This window comes from Mesoplodon mirus (assembly GCF_964341445.2).
Source record: "Mesoplodon mirus genome assembly, chromosome: 5".
Classification (NCBI taxonomy): domain Eukaryota; kingdom Metazoa; phylum Chordata; class Mammalia; order Artiodactyla; family Ziphiidae; genus Mesoplodon; species Mesoplodon mirus.
Window position 1 is genome coordinate 33,339,039 of NC_138980.1, and position 19,159 is coordinate 33,358,197.

At 56.2% G+C, this 19,159-nt stretch overlaps 2 protein-coding genes across 2 annotated transcripts in view; both read left to right on the forward strand.

The window, feature by feature from the left end:
- The first annotated feature begins 1,637 nt into the window (after positions 1–1,637).
- DIRAS1 (DIRAS family GTPase 1) lies at positions 1,638–5,187 on the forward strand. The gene is made up of 2 exons (XM_082622013.1): positions 1,638–1,697; positions 4,412–5,187. The coding sequence occupies exon 2, from the start codon at positions 4,479–4,481 to the stop codon at positions 5,073–5,075; it is 597 nt and encodes a 198-aa protein (XP_082478139.1). The 5' UTR covers positions 1,638–1,697; positions 4,412–4,478; the 3' UTR covers positions 5,076–5,187.
- A 4,291-nt stretch (positions 5,188–9,478) lies between these two features.
- The window catches only part of GNG7 (G protein subunit gamma 7), a 157,546-nt gene continuing 147,865 nt past the window's right edge, over positions 9,479–19,159 (forward strand). The window contains exon 1 of the mRNA XM_082623687.1: positions 9,479–9,575. The gene's annotated coding sequence lies outside the window, so the exon portion shown is untranslated. The remainder of the gene's footprint in view (positions 9,576–19,159) is intronic.

Here is a 19,159-nt window from a genome sequence, read left to right on the forward strand (position 1 = left end):
TTGCTGGCTGAGAGCGCCTGGAGATGTGGGGCTGGGGCCAGGCCACCCTCTGTGGTGCCCCACATGGCTTAGGACAGGGCAGGAGTGGGGTGTATCCGGGGAACAGCTCCAGGCAGCCGGGGTTGGATGGGGAACCGGAGGAGAGCTTGAGTCAGGTCGGGAGCAGCTTGAACGCCAGGCTGAGAAGCTGGACCTTGACCCGGAAGTGAAGGAAGCCACGGGTGGCATGAGAGCAGGGGAGTCTGTGCAGTGAAGGCCAGGGTAGAAGGAGGGCTGGAGGGGGCTGTTCTGGGAGGCCAGGAAGGAGGCGGGTGGGATGGTCCAGGTGCTAGAGGCCGGGAGGTGCAGTGGAGGGGTTGAATCAGGGAGAAATGGGGCCCTTCAAGCCCCCAAAGCAGGACGAACCTCAGAGGCCCGGCCTCTGGGGGAACCAGATGGTCTTGGGGGCAGTGCCCACCTCTCCAAGGGAGCAGGAAGGGTCTGGCACAGCCAGAGCCACAGACAAGTTGGGTCAGCAAAAATGAAGGAGCCGAGAGCCAGAGGAGCCCTTGGGCTCCAGCCGACCATCTGCTCGCACACCTCATGATGGGGAGCTCACCGCCCTACAAAGAGCCTCTTTCACCCTCCGACTGCTCTGACCCCAGAAAGTCCCTCCTTGTGGGACCCTTAGTGTCTGCCTATCCATCGAGGGGCACCTGCTTCTAACAGGCTTGGGCCCTGGGGCATTCTCACACCCACCCCTGCCTGGTTCAGTTGCTGTTTCCCAAAGCCCAGTCTTCTCTGAGATGAGTCTCCACCCTCCCAGTCTTCAGGAGGGAGGGGTGATGGTACCCTGTTGGCTTAAATGTGGACACACAGACGTCAACCGCACAGACGCTTCCCAAAGGCAAACGTTTATTCTCAGAGACAACTCCTGTTTGATGAAGATAACATTTTCCTACCAGAAAACTGCAAATCCATTCCGCTTTGCTCCCTTTGTTCACCCCAGCTTCAAAAGCAACTGCCCTTCCTCCCCACCCTCGCCCAGCTCAAGGGCCCAATTGCCATCTCTGCCTTGGTGGCCTGCCCTTAGGGGCACCAACCCAAACCAAGTCCCACCCTGCCAGGACAAATCCCCCGGGATGGGGACTAGTCTCCAGGTACATCCCCACTGCCCCGAGCCCCCTTGGGCCACCTCTGCCTTCTCATACATCTATTGATTGATTGATTATTCATTCCATCAATGACCCCCCCGCTGGGGGGCCCTGCCCTGGACCCTCACCTCCACCAGCCCAAGGGTGTCCCATTCTGTTCCCCCAGGCCCCTTGTCTGCAGTTCTGCCAACTGGCCCCTTCTCTTTCCTCCTGGGTGACCTCGGCTCTGCCCCCATCTTGCCCAGCGGCCGGCAGCGGTGGCCCTGGGGTGCGCCAGCTTCCTCCTGGGGAAGAGGACCCCACCCCTATGGCGTCCCTGGCAGGAACCGATGTTCACCGGGCGGGGGCGCGGGGCGGGGGTCCAGATGGGGCGGCGGTGACCTTGTCCGGGGGCGCGGGGCCGGGGGGAGGGGCGGAGCGCGGCGCCCGGCGGCGGGCGGGGACGGGCGGGGACGGGCGCGGGCGCGGCGGCGGCAGCTCGGGCGTGCGGGGGGCGGCGGCTCCCGAGCGGACACGGAGACGGCCAGCAGCAGCCGCGGCGGCGCCGCAGGGACGAGCGCCCAGGTAGGCGGCCGGGGCGGGGGACCGGGGCGCCGGGGCCCGCTGCGTCCCCCCGCGAGGCCCGCAGGTCCTCTCCCCGCGCGCCCTCCTTTGTCCGAGCCCCACCCTTCCCGGCCGCGGGGCCGGCCCTCCACCGGACCCCCCTCCCCAATCCGGCTGGGCCCCGGCCAGGCCGCCCTCCTCGCGCCCACCTTGGAGAGCTCCCTCCCGGCATCACCCTCCCCCGCGGTACTGACCGGCAGCCTTTCGGCCGAGCCAGCCCCTCCTCCGGCCTACAGGAGCCTCCCTGGGTCCCGCTGTCAGGGCCCCTCCAGGAGGAATCGAGTGGGCCCCGAGCCCGTCTCCCCGCACCACCGCCCCGTTCAGCCCTCCTGCTCCCTCTCCCAGCCGAGGCCCTCATCCAGGAGCCCCTTCTCTGGTGGACGGCCCTCCCCCACCACTTAGATCCTCCTCGGGCCCAGGGGAGCCCCCTCTCCTCAAACCCCTCACTGGTCAGGTAATCCCTATGTCAGACCCCCTTGGGTCAGGCAGCCCGAGCCCCCAGGCCCTCCCCTGGGTTGGGGCCTGCTTTCTTGCACCTGAGGTCGCTCCAACCTCCCAGTAGCAGTGGGCTCCGGGAACCCAGGACCGGGCAGCTTCCCCTGGCCTGGGAGCCTCAGGGTGGGCTGCCTTGCACAGGGGAAGGACCCCAGGCTGTGTAGCCAGCCGGGGCCGGGTTCAAATCCTGCTCTGCTCTGCCACCTCTCTGCTGTGACCTTGAGCCCGTGCCACCCCCTTTTGCGCCTTGGTGCCCACAGCCCCCTTCCCCCAACCCCAGCCCATGGGAGGTGCGGGTGGTTTTCAAATAGCACCAGGTGGGTTCCTGGCGTGGGTTTGTGGGTTATTGAATGGGGCTCCGAGTCAGGGATCCCAGGCCCCTCCTGGAGGACACCCCTGCTGACAGGCCTGGAGCACTGCCAGGGGGTCTGCACCCAGAGCGAGGCAAGGGCTGGGTCTGGGGTGGAAGAACGGACGGTCACCAGCCACCCCAGGTCCCTCGGCCAGTTGTGGCGGTGCCTGGCTGCATGCTGATGAGCTCACTTCTTGGGGTGCCCACTCAGGAAAGGGTAGTGACTGCAGAGCAGGCTGGCAGCCCTGCCAGCCCCCCCGCCAAGTGCTATGCATGTCACCAAGATGCCTAAAAACAGTCCCCCACGAGTTAGAACCGCTAAAGCTCCTACAAGTTTGCCTGGCACGTGATTTGTGAGGTACGTGTCGGCTGTTACCTTCTCTGTATGTCTTTTTTTGACAAACCTGGTACTTTTGATCATTGAGACTGTGCCTTCCCAACCCACGACCAGCCGAGTGCTTTACACCCTGGGCCTTTGTGATTGATAACCCTGTCCGTCCATCTTTACTGAGGGCTCTGTGTGCCAGGCACCTGGCCAAGGGCTTTATCGAGCTTATGGCGCTGCTTGGCCCAGCAGCTCCGTGGAGTGGGCACTGAGACTGCTCACATTTCACGGATGAGAACATCGAGGCTCAGGAACATCAATTTACTTGCCCGGGTTTTCACCGCCAGGGTCTTTCACACCATTGGGTCTTGCTCCCCGCCCCCCGACCCCGCTCCCGCCCACCACACACACACCTGAGGGAAGTAGCATGGCCTGGGTGCAATCTTGCCATATCTTCTCTATCCCATTCTAGACCCCGCCCCGTGTTGAGGGACCCTCAGAGATGGCTGAGAAGGAGGCAGGGAAGGGGGCTCTGCTGTTTTTATAAGTAAGGATGCAGATGCTTGGAGACAGGCTTCCTGCCTTCCCACCCCCAGGTCACGGTTCTTCTCCCACCTCCATCATTTCAGGAATTGCTGTGCTGTGTGACCTCGCGAGGTCACTGGACCTCTCTGAGCACAGGGTAGGGGAGAGGGGAGAAGGGGACCCCCTCGCAGGGAGTTCTGTTCCTATGGACACATCAGACCTGAGCGGGAGGCCAGGGCAGGCCAGACCATAGTCTGGGTTTGGAGTTCAGGGAGTGAGGCTTTCTCTCTTTAGGCTAAGTTTTACTTTTCTTATCTACGGCCTGGGCTGCTGTGGGAAACCCGCTTCATGATTTGCAAATTCTTGGACCTCCAGCACCAGGATCACAGTTATGGGATAAGGGGAGGAGAAGAGCTTTAAAATGCAAGTTCCCAGGGCTGTGGCCCTGAACCAAAGGATTCACCACTTCCAGGGCTGAGGCCCTGCAATCTGCATTTTAAAGATGCCCTACCACACAGCTCCCATGAGGTTGAGGAACCTCTGGGCTGGGGTGAGAGCAGGGAGCCTGTGATGGCCGGAGAGAGGGACTCCTTTACTTATTTTGAAGAGGAGAAAACTGAGGCTCAGGGTGGCAAAGCAGCTTGCCCAGGTCACAAAGCCAGGGAAAAGCCAGTGCCACCTGGGGGCTGGGGGAGCATGCAGGTGGAGAAAGCAGTTGGTGTGCACCCCACGCTGGCATCTCCATGCCTCTTCCAGCCCAGAGACCCCCGCCGCCCGGGGAAGGAGTTTAGGCCCCAGATTTCGTTGAGGGGAAGCAGACAGGCAGAGGGTCTGGCTCTGAGCCTGTGTGCAGGGCAGAATGGCAGAGTCGACCAAATCAACCGGGATGCAGGAGAAATGCCGCTCCTCTGAGAAGCCGACCTTCCCACCCCCTCCCAAGTGGGTGGTCGCTCTTGTCTGACACTCCTCTCTGTGCAGGGTCGGTCTGGGGTTCTAGCAGCTGAAGCGAGCCCTCCCGGCCCCACCCCGCACCCCCGCGTGGAAGATGCCTGAACAGAGCAATGACTACCGGGTGGTGGTGTTCGGGGCGGGCGGCGTGGGCAAGAGCTCGCTAGTGCTGCGCTTCGTCAAGGGCACGTTCCGGGACACCTACATCCCCACCATCGAGGACACCTACCGGCAGGTCATCAGCTGCGACAAGAGCGTGTGCACGCTGCAGATCACCGACACCACGGGCAGCCACCAGTTCCCGGCCATGCAGCGGCTGTCCATCTCCAAGGGCCACGCCTTCATCCTGGTCTTCTCGGTCACCAGCAAGCAGTCGCTGGAGGAGCTGGGCCCCATCTACAAGCTCATCGTGCAGATCAAGGGCAGCGTGGAGGACATCCCCGTCATGCTGGTGGGCAACAAGTGCGACGAGACCCAGCGGGAGGTGGACACCCGCGAGGCCCAGGCCGTGGCCCAGGAGTGGAAGTGCGCCTTCATGGAGACATCGGCCAAGATGAACTACAACGTCAAAGAGCTCTTCCAGGAGCTGCTCACGCTGGAGACACGCCGGAACATGAGCCTGAACATCGATGGCAAGCGCTCCAGCAAACAGAAGAGGACAGACCGCATCAAGGGCAAATGCGTCCTCATGTGAGCCCAGAGCGCCCACCGCCGGCGCCCCGCTGTCCTGGCCCCAGGCCTCTCCCCACGTCCTGTGCCCCCGCTGCCACCCCCCCCTCCTCTTCCCTCTCCTCTTCCTTCTTTCCCCTCCCCCCACCATCTCTTCCACTTCTTTCCCTCCAACATCTCCGGCGGGGGATGAGGCCCTGCCGAGCCTGTGGCAGACCTGGGGCTCCAACCCAGCTCTGTCACGCCACTCTGCCCTCCCCTCCCTCTTTGCTCCACCCCGCCCCGTCCTGTCTGTACGCCCCGCCAAAGCCAAGCTCTGGAGGTGGCCCCCTTGATCTGCACATGGGAAAATGGGGGAAGCTGCCTGTCCCCATAGGGACTGAGGAAGCCGGTTTTTCCTCCATCTCCGTGTCTCCCAGGACTCCCACCTCTGACTCTGCCCCCTGGGTGCCCCCAGCCAGACCTGCACCCTGCCCCTACATTATATCACTGTGACCTTGCCGGGGAGGAGGGAGTTGAAATGCACATGGACCTCAGATTTTCTTTTCTCCTACTTGGTGTTTGACATACACTCCCCTCCCCCTTCCATCCCTCATGACCTCTGACCTGTGCCCCCCTCCCCAGGTCCCAGACCACCCCTCTCACCCCCGTCCCTATGGATTGGTGGGGGGCCTTGCGGGCTGGGTCTCAGGCTGCCAGGCAATAACCACAGGGCTCACAGCAGTGCCCCGCCAGCCCGGAATCTCACTCCTCGCCCCGCCTGGGCTTGGGGTGCAGGCATGGAGGCCCGGGACCCACTGATGGCTGCGGCACAGCTCCAGGGGACTGTCTGGAATGAATATGGAGGGCCTTCCCGGACATAGCCTGCAGACAGAGATCGAGACAGTTTGTCGCCACCGAGCCCAGGGCAGGGGACCTGGGGTGCTGGTGAGGGGTTGCCGGGCCCCGTCCAGAGGCAGGCATCCGGACCCAGCACCGGCAGGCTCTGAGGGGCTAGACGCAGAGCTCTGCCCAGCCCGATTCCTCCCACCTACGGGGCCCTCCGTGGGGGCGCACCCAGGAAGGTGTGGGTCCTGAAGTCAGGGTGTGCCCGCCACCACCGTGAGATTCTGTTTTTGTGAGTGTCTAGATGTCACCACACTCATGGGACCCAGTGAGGCCGTGTCGGACAGTATGAAGGTGACCTGTAGGCCTGGGGTGGGGTGGGGGGCACGCATGGGATGATGCATTGGGCCCCTTGGTGTGCTGGGCGGATGGCTTGTGTCTAAGCGTGTGTGTGGGGCTCCTGTGTGTGTGATGGTCTGTCGTGTGATCCAAGTGTAGGGTGTATGCAGGGGTGGGTCGTGTGGTTGCCAGGAGGACCAGACACCTGTGATGTGTGAGCCTTGGCACCTGCAAGAGTGTGACTGTGTACAGCTGTGTTTTCGGGAGTGGGTTACGGGATTTAGCAGAGAGCCTCTGTGGATCTGTTTGTCCTGACTGTCTGAGGAGCACCGCACCTGCTGCACTCTGTCGTAAGGGGGCTCTCAGCCCAACATCTGTATCCATCAGCTGTTGCTGGGGAACACAGGAGCGCAAACTCAGCAACTTGCAACAGCACACATTTGTGGTCTCAGCATGAGGCCAGCTGGGCTGTGGTCTCATCCTAAGGCGTGACCAGGGACAGATCCACATCCAGCTCGTGTGCTCCTGGGCAGCATTCAGTTGCCTGTGGTTTCAGGACTGAGAGTCTCAGCTGCCTGCTGGCTGTGGCTGGAGCTGCCCTCAGCTCCTTGCCTCCTGGGCCTCTCCCTGGGGCCTCTCACAGCGCTGGTGTCATTAGGTGCAAGGAAGCGGCACGTGTGTGTGTATGTGCGCATGTGCATCCGCGAAAGAGAGGTCATATGACCACGTGGACTGTACGTGGGTAAGAGGGACTGTTTGTGTCCATCTTGGTAGCAGTGTGTTTTTTTCCTTCTGCATCTGTATGGCTGTTCACTCCGCAAATATTTACTGGGCCCACTGTGAGAAGGAGAGAGTGTGTGTGTGTGCACGTGTGTGTCACCGCCCGGCGCGTGGACAGGCCCACGGAAGAAAAGGTAGCATCCTGTCTGAGTACAGCGGAACACCCCTGTCCTGTGGCGGGTCCAGGGCCCACCAGCAGCTGGTGTTGACCCCTCCCACTTGAAGGTGCCGGAGAAAGTGGGGCTGCGCAGGGGTCTGCGGCCCTTTCTCAGGGACACACCCTGATAGCACAATCTCCCTGGGGCTCTGCCTGCCTCCAGACCTCTCCTGCCCCAGGCCCTGCCCCGACCCTGGGGTTCTCCAACAGGAGGGGGCCCAGAGCCTACCCCAGCTGCTGGCCCGTCCTGCTTCGGCACCGCTGGGTCTAGGGACCGTACCAGGCCATGCTTGCTGTCCCCGCTCCTGCCCCCTCACCTCCCGCATGTGGGTGCCCCCCGCCCCCCGCTGTGGGGTCTGTGTAGCATTTGCTCTACAAATAGTCTTCCTGCAATAAAGAAGTGGATTCCGCGTTCCCCAACAGTGAGCCTTTTTTGGGATGGGGAGGTCAGCTCGCCACCTATAAAGGATGAGAGACCAGAAAGATGGGGGTGAGGGATGGGTCTGTGGGAAGAGTTCGGACTTTTGTGACGAGGACTCCGGGGCATCATGGGAACATTTCAGTGCTTCTCCCCTGTGACCCCCACAAGAGATCACACCAGCCCTGCTGGACCCTGTACTTCCTGCAGCCATTGAGGTGATCGGGCAGGCACTATGACCCTCATAGTACCTGGGGAACAACCTGCAGGATGTAAAGCAACTATACTCCAATAAAAATTAAAAGAACAACAACAACAAACAAACCTGCAGGGCCTCAGTTTTCCCATCCACTAAATGGCTCAGGGCAAATTTTGTGAATTTATAAACACGGCCAGGACTAGGGTGAGAGAGTGAGGCACTCGCCACGTGTGACAAAAAACGCAGCCATCTAGATACATATTTTACTGCAATATTTAATGTAAAGGAAGCCATGATGAACACTATTTTTGAAATAAAGACAGGATCTGACAGGGCTGGGGCTAGAGAGTAGCAAAGGAGGTGGTTTGCACAAGCACAGAATCAAATCTTGTCTTTCTTTAAAATTTTAGTTACTTTGTTCATCATGGATTATTTCTGCATTTATTTTGACTTTTTAAAATATGGCATTTATATAGTATTTATCTGGATGGTGAGTGTTTTGGGGTGCCCCTTTAGGTTCAGGATTTGAGAAAAGTGCCTCACTTGCCTCACCCCAGCCCTGCCCTAATCTGTCTTTGGGGCTGCAAGAATCGCCAGACCTGATTTTTCAAGAGTGCCTGGAAATCTGGATTTCTTTTTGTGAAACAACCTGATTTTTAAATGTTGGCAACGAATTTCGAACTTTACAGCATTTGGAGGCCACCAGTTTGCAACCCTTGTGCAGACAGTAATTCCTCCTGTGGGATGGAGCTGGGGAGTGAGATGCTGTCCCCAGGCACCTGGTTCTGTCTGTGCACTGCAGGGGGTGAGCAGGGAGGTTCCTGCAGGGATGACAGCAGCCCTGGGGGTGGGGGGCCCAGCTGGGAGGCCAGCAGCTCAGATCACAGAGTAACAGTGTTGCACAAAGTTCTGGAAGTCCCAGAATATGGTGGCTCCTTCCTCCTGTATAAGAAAGTCTCCCCTCCATGACCACTGGGTGCTTTTGGAGACATAACAAATGTTTCCCAACATCAACGAGGGAGCATGTTAAAAATGCACATTCCAGGGGTTCAGTTCCTTTTAGGATTCTGGTTCATTCGATTTGGGTGGGGGCCCAGGAATCTGCATTTTACAATCAAGGCCCAGGAGTTAGGATATTAAGAAACCCTGGACAGGGTTGGGCAAATGACCTTGAGTTTAACCTCTCTGAGACTCAGTTTCCACCCCTGTAAAACGGGGGGGGGGAATATCGTCTCGCCTCCTAGCCTTATGCAGAGCGTTCAACGAGAGGAAGCAGTTATTATTATTGTCCTGCAGGTCAAGCGACTGATTAGGAGGGGACATTCTCCCCCAGCACGTGAGGTAGGATTCGGATTTGAAGCCGCCGCCCAATCCGGGATTCGAACTCGCGAAACGCCTCGCGCCTCCTTGACGTCACTAAGTCACCTCTGAAACTCGGCTTGCTGCCCCGCGGCGGGGTGCCCCACACTGTACCTATTTGTATATTAGCATAGCTCCTCCCCCCTGCGCGTTCTCCCCTTGCGGGTGGCCAGCAGCTGTGCCACTCAACGCTCCGCCTCCCGGCCCCGCCCACGCCCCACGCCCCCACCCCCTCTCCCAGGCGCAGCCTACCCCGCTGCCTGCCCTGCGCCCCGCCCCGAGCCCTGGCTCCCGCTGCCGGCGCCCGCGATTGGCCGCGTTGGGCTCCAATGCCCGCCCCCTGCGAGCCGCCCCCGCCCCCGCGGAGGGGAGCGAGCGCTCGCGGGCCCGTGGTGGGTTCGGCTGCGCTGCGTGAGGGGCTGAGGCGGCCGTGGTGGCGCGAGCGCAGGTAAGGGCGCGTGCGGCCGCGATTTGGGCCGGGGTCTACCGCCCCCGCCTCGAGTGCCGGGGGCAGGGCGCGGCTGGGGCGGAGGGGAGGCCCGGGCGGCCGCGGGTGGCGAGTCCTGGAACGGCTGCGGACGGAATCGGGGGTCGGGGTCTGTGAGGAGGGGCCGGGGATCCGGCTTAGGGGTTGGGGTCGGGGTTCCTGAAGGGGGTCCTGGGCCGGGGGTTTGGGGTGGAGTTAGGGGCTGGAGCTGGGGGTCGAGGTTAGCTGGGGAGGGGACTGCGATGGAGTTGGGGGTCCCGGTGGCCGAGGAGGGTGATCGAGGAACTCGGGGTCAGGGTGAGCTGGCACAGGGCCAGAGAGCTGAGTTGGGGGGAGCCGAGGGAAGAGGGGGGGTCAGGCTCTTTTCAGAAAGCTTCCGAGGGCTATCAGGAGAAATGGAGAGTTAGGAGTCTGTGAGTGATGAGAAAGGAGGGGTGGGGGAGGGAGGTGGGATAGAAGCTGAGAGAACCCCCCCTTTTTGCAGGAGGTTGATTATTCAGGAGGAAATGGGGAGATCTCGGTTAGAAGTCAGTTATGAGGATTGCGGAGGGGAATCCCCCCCACTTTGGCTAGTCATCTGGTGTAGAAGGGGGCATGGGGCAGAAACCCCTTGGCAAGGCAGTGAGCTGCAGGAGATGGGCTTCGGACACACTTTGCAAGTTTTGTTTCTGGGAGGCAGAGGGGAAGCAGAAAGGCTCGTGTTGGTGACCGAATTTTTCAGGAATTTGGGGACTCAGGAGCCCGGAATCAAAGTGGGAGTTTTGGGGACAATGATATTGAGGGAAGTGGGTGGCGCTTTTATTTTTCCTGGGGAGCGGGGGTTGCTCGGGGCTGGAAGGTGGGCGGTAGAAGACAGGCGTGATGAGCAGCAAAGAGCCTTCACCACTGCTAGGTGTCAGCGAGGCAAACGCCAAGTTCACAGACTTGTTCAGTCGCGTGCTGTGGTCTTGCACGGGTTGAGAGTGTAGCGGGCTCTGGAAGGTGGGCCTGTGTTCCCATGTCCACTCGGGCTGCTTGCTTGGCTGTGTCGCCTCTGGGGATTTAGCTTACTCCTCTGTAAAGTGGGAAACAATAAAATAGGAGCAGGTACCTCATAGGATGGCTGCGAGGGTCAAATGAGGGGATGCGTGTACCTCGCACGCTCCTGGCACATGGCGAGGGTACGTGCGCGTTGATAATAATGTTCTAAATTAAGTTTTTTTGGGGGGGAGGAAGGTGGGTGGGTAGAATTACTGGGTTGTCAGGGAGGGGAGGGAAGAAATCACTTGAAGCTTGACACCAGTCCCTCAATCTTGGGGTGCACGTAAGAATCCCCTCTGGAGCTTTAAAAAAGAATCTGCAAAAGAAAACTGTTTCTTCATATTATTAAAAATGAGGGGAAAACAACAACAACAAAAGCTAGATCTACCTGCATCTGCCTGGATTCTGAAGCTTTATTAAGGAACAAGCACATTTACTTAAGAGAAAGTTTCTCGGGTGGTTTTGATGAAGTGTACCCCACAGGAGCCACTTGGATGTGTGCCCTGAAGGGGACCACTGGGCCACGATTATATGAGCTTTACAGCTTGAGTTCACGATGGACCACCCCTTGGCAGTGCTGGCAAACATCGCACTGCTGGCATTGGGGCCGGGTCTGTGGGGAGCCGTCCTGGGCACTGGGGGGCGTGGAGTAGCATCCCTGGCCCCATCCGCTCGATTCCAGGACTCCTGCCCCGCCAGTGCGACAATGACAGATGTCCCCAGATGTCTCCCCCTCCCCCCAGGGAGCAGAATCACCCCTGGTGGAGACACCTTTCGGAAACAAAACTAAGTTATTTTCTCCTTTAAAGATCACAGCTCGCCTTTGATCCTTAGGAAGTATGGCCATTCAGATTTGGGTTGGTTTTTATATCATCTCGTGTTCTGGTTTTGAGAAGAAAAAAAAAATCACACTGCTTTTAGAGAATTTTAGAAATGCTGACTTCTTTCTAGGTAGGTCTTTTGTGTGGCTTTTGAACACTTATACTGATCTTGAATATAGGATTAATTGATTGGCTGCAGTCACTGAAAGATGCCTACATTTGCGATTTGTTTCCTTGGTTGTAACCTAGTGCAGGAGGCTTCTACAGGAGCTTGAGTTCTTTCAGTGGTTCTTGGTCTTCAGCTGCAAATAATTGTGACTGATGCCATTGTTTTCTGCTCCATGTTTCCTAAAGCCTGGGGCCCTATAGTTTGAAGGGAAAGATAACTGAATATGAATTACCCTGACACACAGACAGTTCAGCTTCGTGCTTACTGAATGGAAGCATTTTTTTGGGTGCACCCTGTTGTGGTGTAAAACGTGCCTTCTTCTCACCAAAGTGTTATTACAGGTTTTCTCATTTGCATCTGGAAACAAATAGTCGTCTTTAAAATTGTATTTCCGATGGCATTTGTGTTGTTTTTCTTTTGGCTGTGCCGAGGGGCATGCAGGATCTTAGGTCCCCAGCCAGGGAATGAACCCGTGCCCCCTGCAGCGGAAGCGCAGTCTTAACCACTGGACCGCCAGGGAAGTCCCAGGCATTTGTGTTCTTGAAGCTCCTGTGTAATTTCTTAGGAAAGCGTGGTTGGGCCTGGCCTCCATGACTTTGGAACTTTCTGGAGCTTTCTAGAGGGGACGGTACCCAGGACAGTTGCGTGATTGCTGGGTGTTGACCCAAACTTCAACCCCTTCCATTGCTCCCCACAGGCTGCTGTGTCTTCACAGCCCAAGGGAGATGGGCCGAGCCACGTCTTTGTTCTGGGAAGGTTTGTCTCCTGCAGGCCCCGTCCTTGACGATGTCAAGGTTTGCCATGTTCAATGCTCATTTCAACAGCTCTGGACCTTGCTTTTCACCGCTTCTCTCTTGTGCTGCCCTTGGGCATGGTGTCTCCCTCTCTCTCTTCAGGGTCTAGAGAAAAGTGTTCATTCTGTATGTCACCCAGGAGACCTCAGAGACCAGACTGGGTCACTGAAAAGGTGGGTGACTTGTCCCAGGCACTCACATCCCGCCCCCTCCTCGTCCACGCTGTGACGTTGCATCTTGTCCTGCCAGCTGGTGGATAGGGGGGCTTGTGGGCAGCTCTGAGACTCTAACAGAAACAGTACCAGTTCTCCCTGAGAACCTTGCAAAGGGGAAAAGTCTTACTCTTTTATTTTTTAAGTTGAGGTACAATTGCCATTTCATAAAACTCAGCCACTTTAGCACACAGTTCAGTTTTTTCGTACGTTTATCGAGTTGTGCAACAATCTCTAGAAACCCGTCTTAGAACCTTCCATCACCTCAGTAAGATCTCTGTCCCCATGAGCAATCACCCTGATCCCCCTTCCCCAGCTGACAGCCACGCAGCCACTCTCTGTGTCTGTGGATCGGCCTGTTCTGGACGTTTCCCATCAGTGGAATCACACACTGTGTGTCCTTCTGAGTCTGGCTTCTCTCACTGAGCATCGTGTCCTCAGGGTCCATCCACGTGGTAGCGAGTGTCAGGGCTTCTCTCCTTTCGTGGCTGAGGGACGTTCCCGTGTGTGGAGGGACACGTGTTTATCCCTTCACCTGTCGGTGGACATCTCGGCTGCTCCCACATTTTGGCAGTAAAGAATCGTGCTGCTATGTAAATGGCTTTTTTCCTGGACATTTGACAGCCCACTAAACTGAAGCTTAGAGGTTGGGGGTGGTCATTTGGGCATCAGCCCCCCCGGATCTGCCTTTCTCTCTCCCATCTGTGTTTCTTACCCCCTTGAGTTAAGTGTTTCCCCATCTCTCGATCAGATCATCCCAGCTGGCAGATCAGCCTCTGGTCTCTCCCGCTCCGATGGGTTGAGCCCCCCACCATGACCAGAATCTTCTCTCTAAAGCTGAGATTGGTTCATCATTTCCCCGCCACCTTTACCAGCTCATCACCCACTCGACAAAATCGAGATTGCTCCCTTGGCCCTTGATGGCACCGGGGAGTTGGACCCATCCCACCTTCGGAGTGACCTTCACTTGGCCTCCAGTTACCACTGCTCCCGTTCCTCCTGGCCGCCCGCCCAGCTCCGGCCCCCCAGCTTTCCTGGATGGTGCAGTGTGTTGTCTCCTTTGTCTGAAACCTTCCTTCCTTCCTTCCTCTCCCCAACAAAGGCTGGTTGTGTGCCTATTTTAAGCTTCAGACCGGGTGCCAGGCTCCGGGAGCACCACGTGAATGGGACGCTTGTGTGCGTGTGGGGGGCAGCGTAGAGACAGGGCCCCGGGGCCTTTCTGTCCCTGGCCCGGCTCTCTGAGTTGGGGTCCCTGGGGGTGGCAGAGATGGGGGCCCAGGCCTGTGTGTTCCATGAGCTCCCCAGGTACGCGGTGACAGGAAAAAGTCTCTTGGGGGGCGGAGAGGTGGGGATGACACCTGTGCATAGGACGTCAGGGGCAGAGGCCAGAGAGAAGGCTTTCACCGAGAAGTTTGCCAGGGGGCAGCGTCTCCCCCCTCTCTGGGCACGCTGGACCCTGGGGCTTGTCATCCTCTGTCCGGGGCCCTCCTGGGCACCGTGTCTGTGGAGCACCTCCTCGGCCTCCACCCTGTCGATGCCGGGATGCAGTGCCGAGGGGGAGAAACCGATTTGTAGAAGTTGCTCCCCTTTTTGGAGTTTCTGAAAATTAACTGTTTGGAGATGATAAAAGACAAGAAGATGACCCATCTTTGCAGCATGTCAATTAGTTTGCTTTTCATGACTGTGGGTGTGCATGGGTGTGTACATGTGAGTTTCCGCAGGTCTTTGCTAACGTGATGAGGTGCCAGGCGAGGGGCCAGGTGAATCTGGGGTGCAAATTAATTTGAAACCTGCCCACCAGCTCTGCTTTGTGACAGTTACCAATGATCATATCTTTTGTCCTTGGTTGTCAAGGCCGTGACCCCTGCCCCTGCCTTCTTAAGAAGCTCCTTAATTTGTTGGACAAAAAAGTCAAGAGAAATCAAAAACAGGAGATGCATCCAGCCAAGTCCGTGCAGCTCCCGTGCTGGAGCAGACAGGCTGTGGCTGGGAGGGTCAGAATAAGGCCCCGGCCCTGCCAGCCTTGCCTTTGCCTACTTGTGTGACTTTCCTGGGGCCCCCGTAACAAAGCGCCACAGACCAGGTGGCCTGAAGCAACAGAAATCTGCCTTTTCCCAGTCCTGGAGGCCAGAAGTCTGAAATCAGTGTGGGTCGAGCCACGCTTCCCCTGGGGGCTCCAGGGCAGGGTCCTTCCTGCCTCTTCCAGCTTCTGGAACGTGGTAGTTTCCAGCAACTCTTGGTGCTCTGTGGCTTATAGATGCATCACTCCGGTCTCAGCCTCGGTCATCACGTGGCCATCACCCTGTGTGTCTGTCAAAGAAAACCCAGAGCTGGACAGTAGTTAGAACAGTAAAAACAGACTTTACCTTGAAACGATTGCAACGGGGAAAAGAAACCTCAGTGTAGAACCAGGCTCCACTCTGAATACAGCACGGACAAGTGGGGACGCGTAGCCAAGGAGCTGGTGGGGGTCCGTGGATGGAAAATGGCCAAGAGGAAACATAAGGGGAGATTCTGGTTAAAGGAACCTCTGAGGATTCCGGCTGCAGGTGGCCGGACCAGACATCACCTGGGGGAGGGGCTGAGGAGCCAGAGCAGGTATTGGGAGTTATCAGATGTGGAGGCTCGGCGGGGGGGGGGGGGTGGTTCTCAATCAACCAACTTAGCAGGATCCTTGTTAAAACTGGACGACGCAGAGATGAACATGGGAACCCAGACGTCGAGGTCCCATTGAAAAGTTCAAGGTAGCCTGAGTAGAATCGGGTCAAGGAGAGAATCTTTATCAAGTCTCACGCGTGTCCACATTTTCCTCTTCTGAGGACACCAGTCGTTGGCTTAGGGCCACCCTACTCCGTGTGACCTCACTTTAGCTCGATGACACCCACAAAGATGCCATTTCCAAATCAGGTCCCATTCCCAGCTACCAGGCCTAGGAAGCGTACGTATCTTTGGAGGGGGGACACTACCCCATGCTCCCAGAAAGGGTTCACCCTCGTGGGGTGAGAGTCAGCTTTTGTGGGGCCCTGTGGTCCTAGTTTCTAAATGCCCTTTTCCCCTCTCCCCCCGTTCCCTCTCTCTCAACACTGGAAAAGTCAGCATTGGCACCATCTGACAGAAAATGGAGAACTCGGGGCCTGACTGGGCCCCTGGGAGGAAGCGGGAGTTTTCAAGTTCACGGGGACAGGAGCGTGGAGGAGGTCACAGGTTACCTCGCAGCCCCGGGGAAGCTCTTGGTTATTTGTCATCTGTAGGACGGGGCAGGAACACCCTCCTTGGCCACTTCCAGGCTGTGCAGATCCAGTGAGGCACCTCTGGAGGAGGTGATGGGAATTTTCTGTAAATATGAGGCATTCTTGTTATTAACGTGATGGGTTTGATTAAGGCAGGGCTTCTCCTCCTGGGCAGTGTGGACACTGGGGGTCCGTCCGGTCATCCTCTCTGGGGGGCTGTCCTGGGCACTGTGGGGTGTGGAGCAGCCTCCCTGGACCGCACCCACTCGATGCCAGGAGCCCCCAGTCCTGATAACCACAGATGCCTGAGACATGGCCCAGTGTCCCCTGAGGGGGCGGAGTCACCCGCAGATGGGAACCATTGGGCTGAACTCTGTCTAATAAGAGTTTACAATTCTATGATTGCACTAAAGTAAAAAGATACTTTGTTTTGTAATTTTTAAATTTTTTATTTTATTTTTATTTATTTATCTTTGGTCACATTGTGTCTTCGCTGCTGAGCACGGGCTTTGTCTAGTTGCGGCGAGCGGGGGCTACTCTTTGTTGTGGTGTGTGGGCTTCTCATGGTGGTGGCTTCTCTTGTTGCAGAGCACGGGCTCTAGGCGCGCGGGCTTCAGTAGTTGTGGCACGTGGGCTCAGTAGTTGTGGCTCGAGGGCTCTAGAGCGCAGGCTCAGTAGATGTGGCGCACGGGCTTAGCTGCTCCACGGCATGTGGGATCTTCTCGAAGCAGGGCTTGAACCCGTGTCCCCTGCATTGGCAGGCGGATTCTTAATCACTGTGCCACCAGGGGAGTCCCCAAAGATACTTTTTTTAATAGACTGTTTTTTGCTTATTTCTTTTTGTTTTCTGTTTTTATTTTTTGGCTGTGCCGCACAGCATGTGGGATCTTAGTTTCCAGATCAGGGATCGAACCAGCACCCCCTGCACTGGAAGTGAGGAGTCTTAACTACTGGACTGCCAGGGAAGTCCTTTAATAGTCTTTATTTTTTTTGAGAGCAGTTTTAGGCACAGCAAAACTGAGCAGAAGGTACAGAGGTTTCCCGTACGCCCCTGCCCCCCATGTGGACACAGCCTCCCCCATCATCACCGTCCCCCACCAGTGGGACATTCGTTGTAATCAAGAAACCTACATGGACATGTCACTATCACCCAGTGTCTGTAGTTGACCTGAGGGTTCCCACTTGGTCTTGTATGTTCTATGGGTTGAGACAGATACATACGGACATGTATCCACCTTGACAGTACCATGCGGAATAGTTTCACTGCCCTAAAAATCCTCTGTGCTCTGCCAGTTCATCCTCCCTCCCCGTTATTTTGTTTTTATGGGCAAGGGGCTAAGAACAGCTTAGTAACTTTGAGTGCCCATAGGGACAGGTTTAACTCTGTAGTGTACGGAGTTTTATATGAATTATTCCTCCATGGTCTTCACTCCAAAAAGCCATGCTGTCCAAACAGAAACAGGATTTGAGCCTCAGATGTAATTGTATTTAAAAATTTTTTTTTGGCTGCGTTGGGTCTTTGTTGCTCCACGCGGGCTTTCTCTAGTTGGCGGTGAGCGGGGGCTGCTCTTCATTGTGGTGTGTGAGCTTCTCATTGCTGTGACTTCTCTTGTTGTGGAGCATGGACTGTAAGCGTGCGGGCTTCAGTACTTGTAGCACATGGGCTCAGTAGTTACGGCTCGCGGGTCCTAGAGCGCGTGGGCTTCAGTAGTTGTAGCACACGGGCTTAGTTGCTCCTCGGCATGTGGGATCTTCCCGGACCGGGGCTCAAACCTGAGTCCCCTCCATTGGCGGGTAGATTCTTAACCACTGCGCCACCAGGGAAGTCCCTATTTTTTAATATTTTAAAATTTTATTTTATTGAAGTATAGTTGATTTACAATGTTGTGTTAATTTCTGCTGTACAGCAAAGTGACAGTTATACACATATATACATTTTTAAAAAAATTTTGTTTCCTGTTACGGTTTATCCCAGGAGTTTGGATATAGTTCCCTGTGCTCTACAGTAGGACCTTGTTGTTTATCCATTCTAAATGTAATAGTTTGCATCTACTAACCCCAAACTCCCATTCCATCCCTTTCTCTCCCTTGCTCCCCCTTGGCAACCACAAGTCTGTTCTCTGTGTCTGTGAATCTGTTCCTGTTTCGTAGATAGGTTCATTTGTGCCATATTTTATTTTATTTTATTTTATTTTATTTTATTTTTTTTATTTATTTTTTTTTTTTGCGGTATGCGGGCCTCTCACTGCTGTGGCCTCTCCCGTTGCGGAGCACAGGCTCCGGATGCGCAGGCCCAGCGGCCATGGCTCACGGGCCCAGCCGCTCCGCGGCACATGGGATCCTCCCAGACCGGGGCACGAACCCGTATCCCCTGCATCGGCAGGCGGACTCTCAACCACTGCGCCACCAGGGAGGCCCTGTGCCATATTTTAGATTCCACATATAAGTGCTATCATGTGGTATTTGTGTTTCTTTTTCTAACTTACTTCACTTAGTATGATAATCTCTAGTTGTATCAATGTTGCTGAAAATGGCATTACTTTGTCCTTCTTTATGGCTGAGTAGTATTCCACTGTATACATGTACCACACCTTCTTTATCCATTCATCTGTCCGTGGACATTTCGGTTGTTTCCATGTCTCAGCTATCGTGAGTAGTGCTGCTATGAACATAGGAGTCCATGTATCTTTTTGAATTAGAGTTTTTTCCAGATATATGCCCACTTGGTGGGTCATTTTTAGAGCTACTGAAATATCTGCAGGTTGAAAATGTGGATTGAGAATCAGAGCATCTTGGAAAGTCAGTTGTGGAAGGGCCCCGAGATTGTCCAGTCCAGGGGGCGGCGTGGCTTATGGGCCAGATCCTCCATCACCATCTATTTTTGTAAGGCCCCTGAGCTAAGAATGGTTTTTCTGTTTGTTTGTTTGTTGTTTTGGCCCTGCCTCGCGGCTTGCGGGATCTTAGTTCCCCGACCAGGGATTGAACCCAGGCCCTCGGCAGTGAAAGCACTGAGCTCTAACCACTGGTCCACCAGGGAATGGGCCATCAGGGAATTCCCAGAACGGTTTTTACATTTTTCTTTTTTCTTTTTCTCTTTAATTGGGATATAGTTGCTTTACAATGTTGTATTAGTTTCTGCTGTACAACGAAGTGAATCAGCTATATGTATACATATATCCCCTCCCTCTTGGACCTCCTCTCACCCCGCATCCCACCCATCTAGGTCAGCACAGAGCACAGAGCTGAGCTTCCCGTGCTATACAGCAGGTTCCAACTAGCTATCCGTTTTACACAGAGCA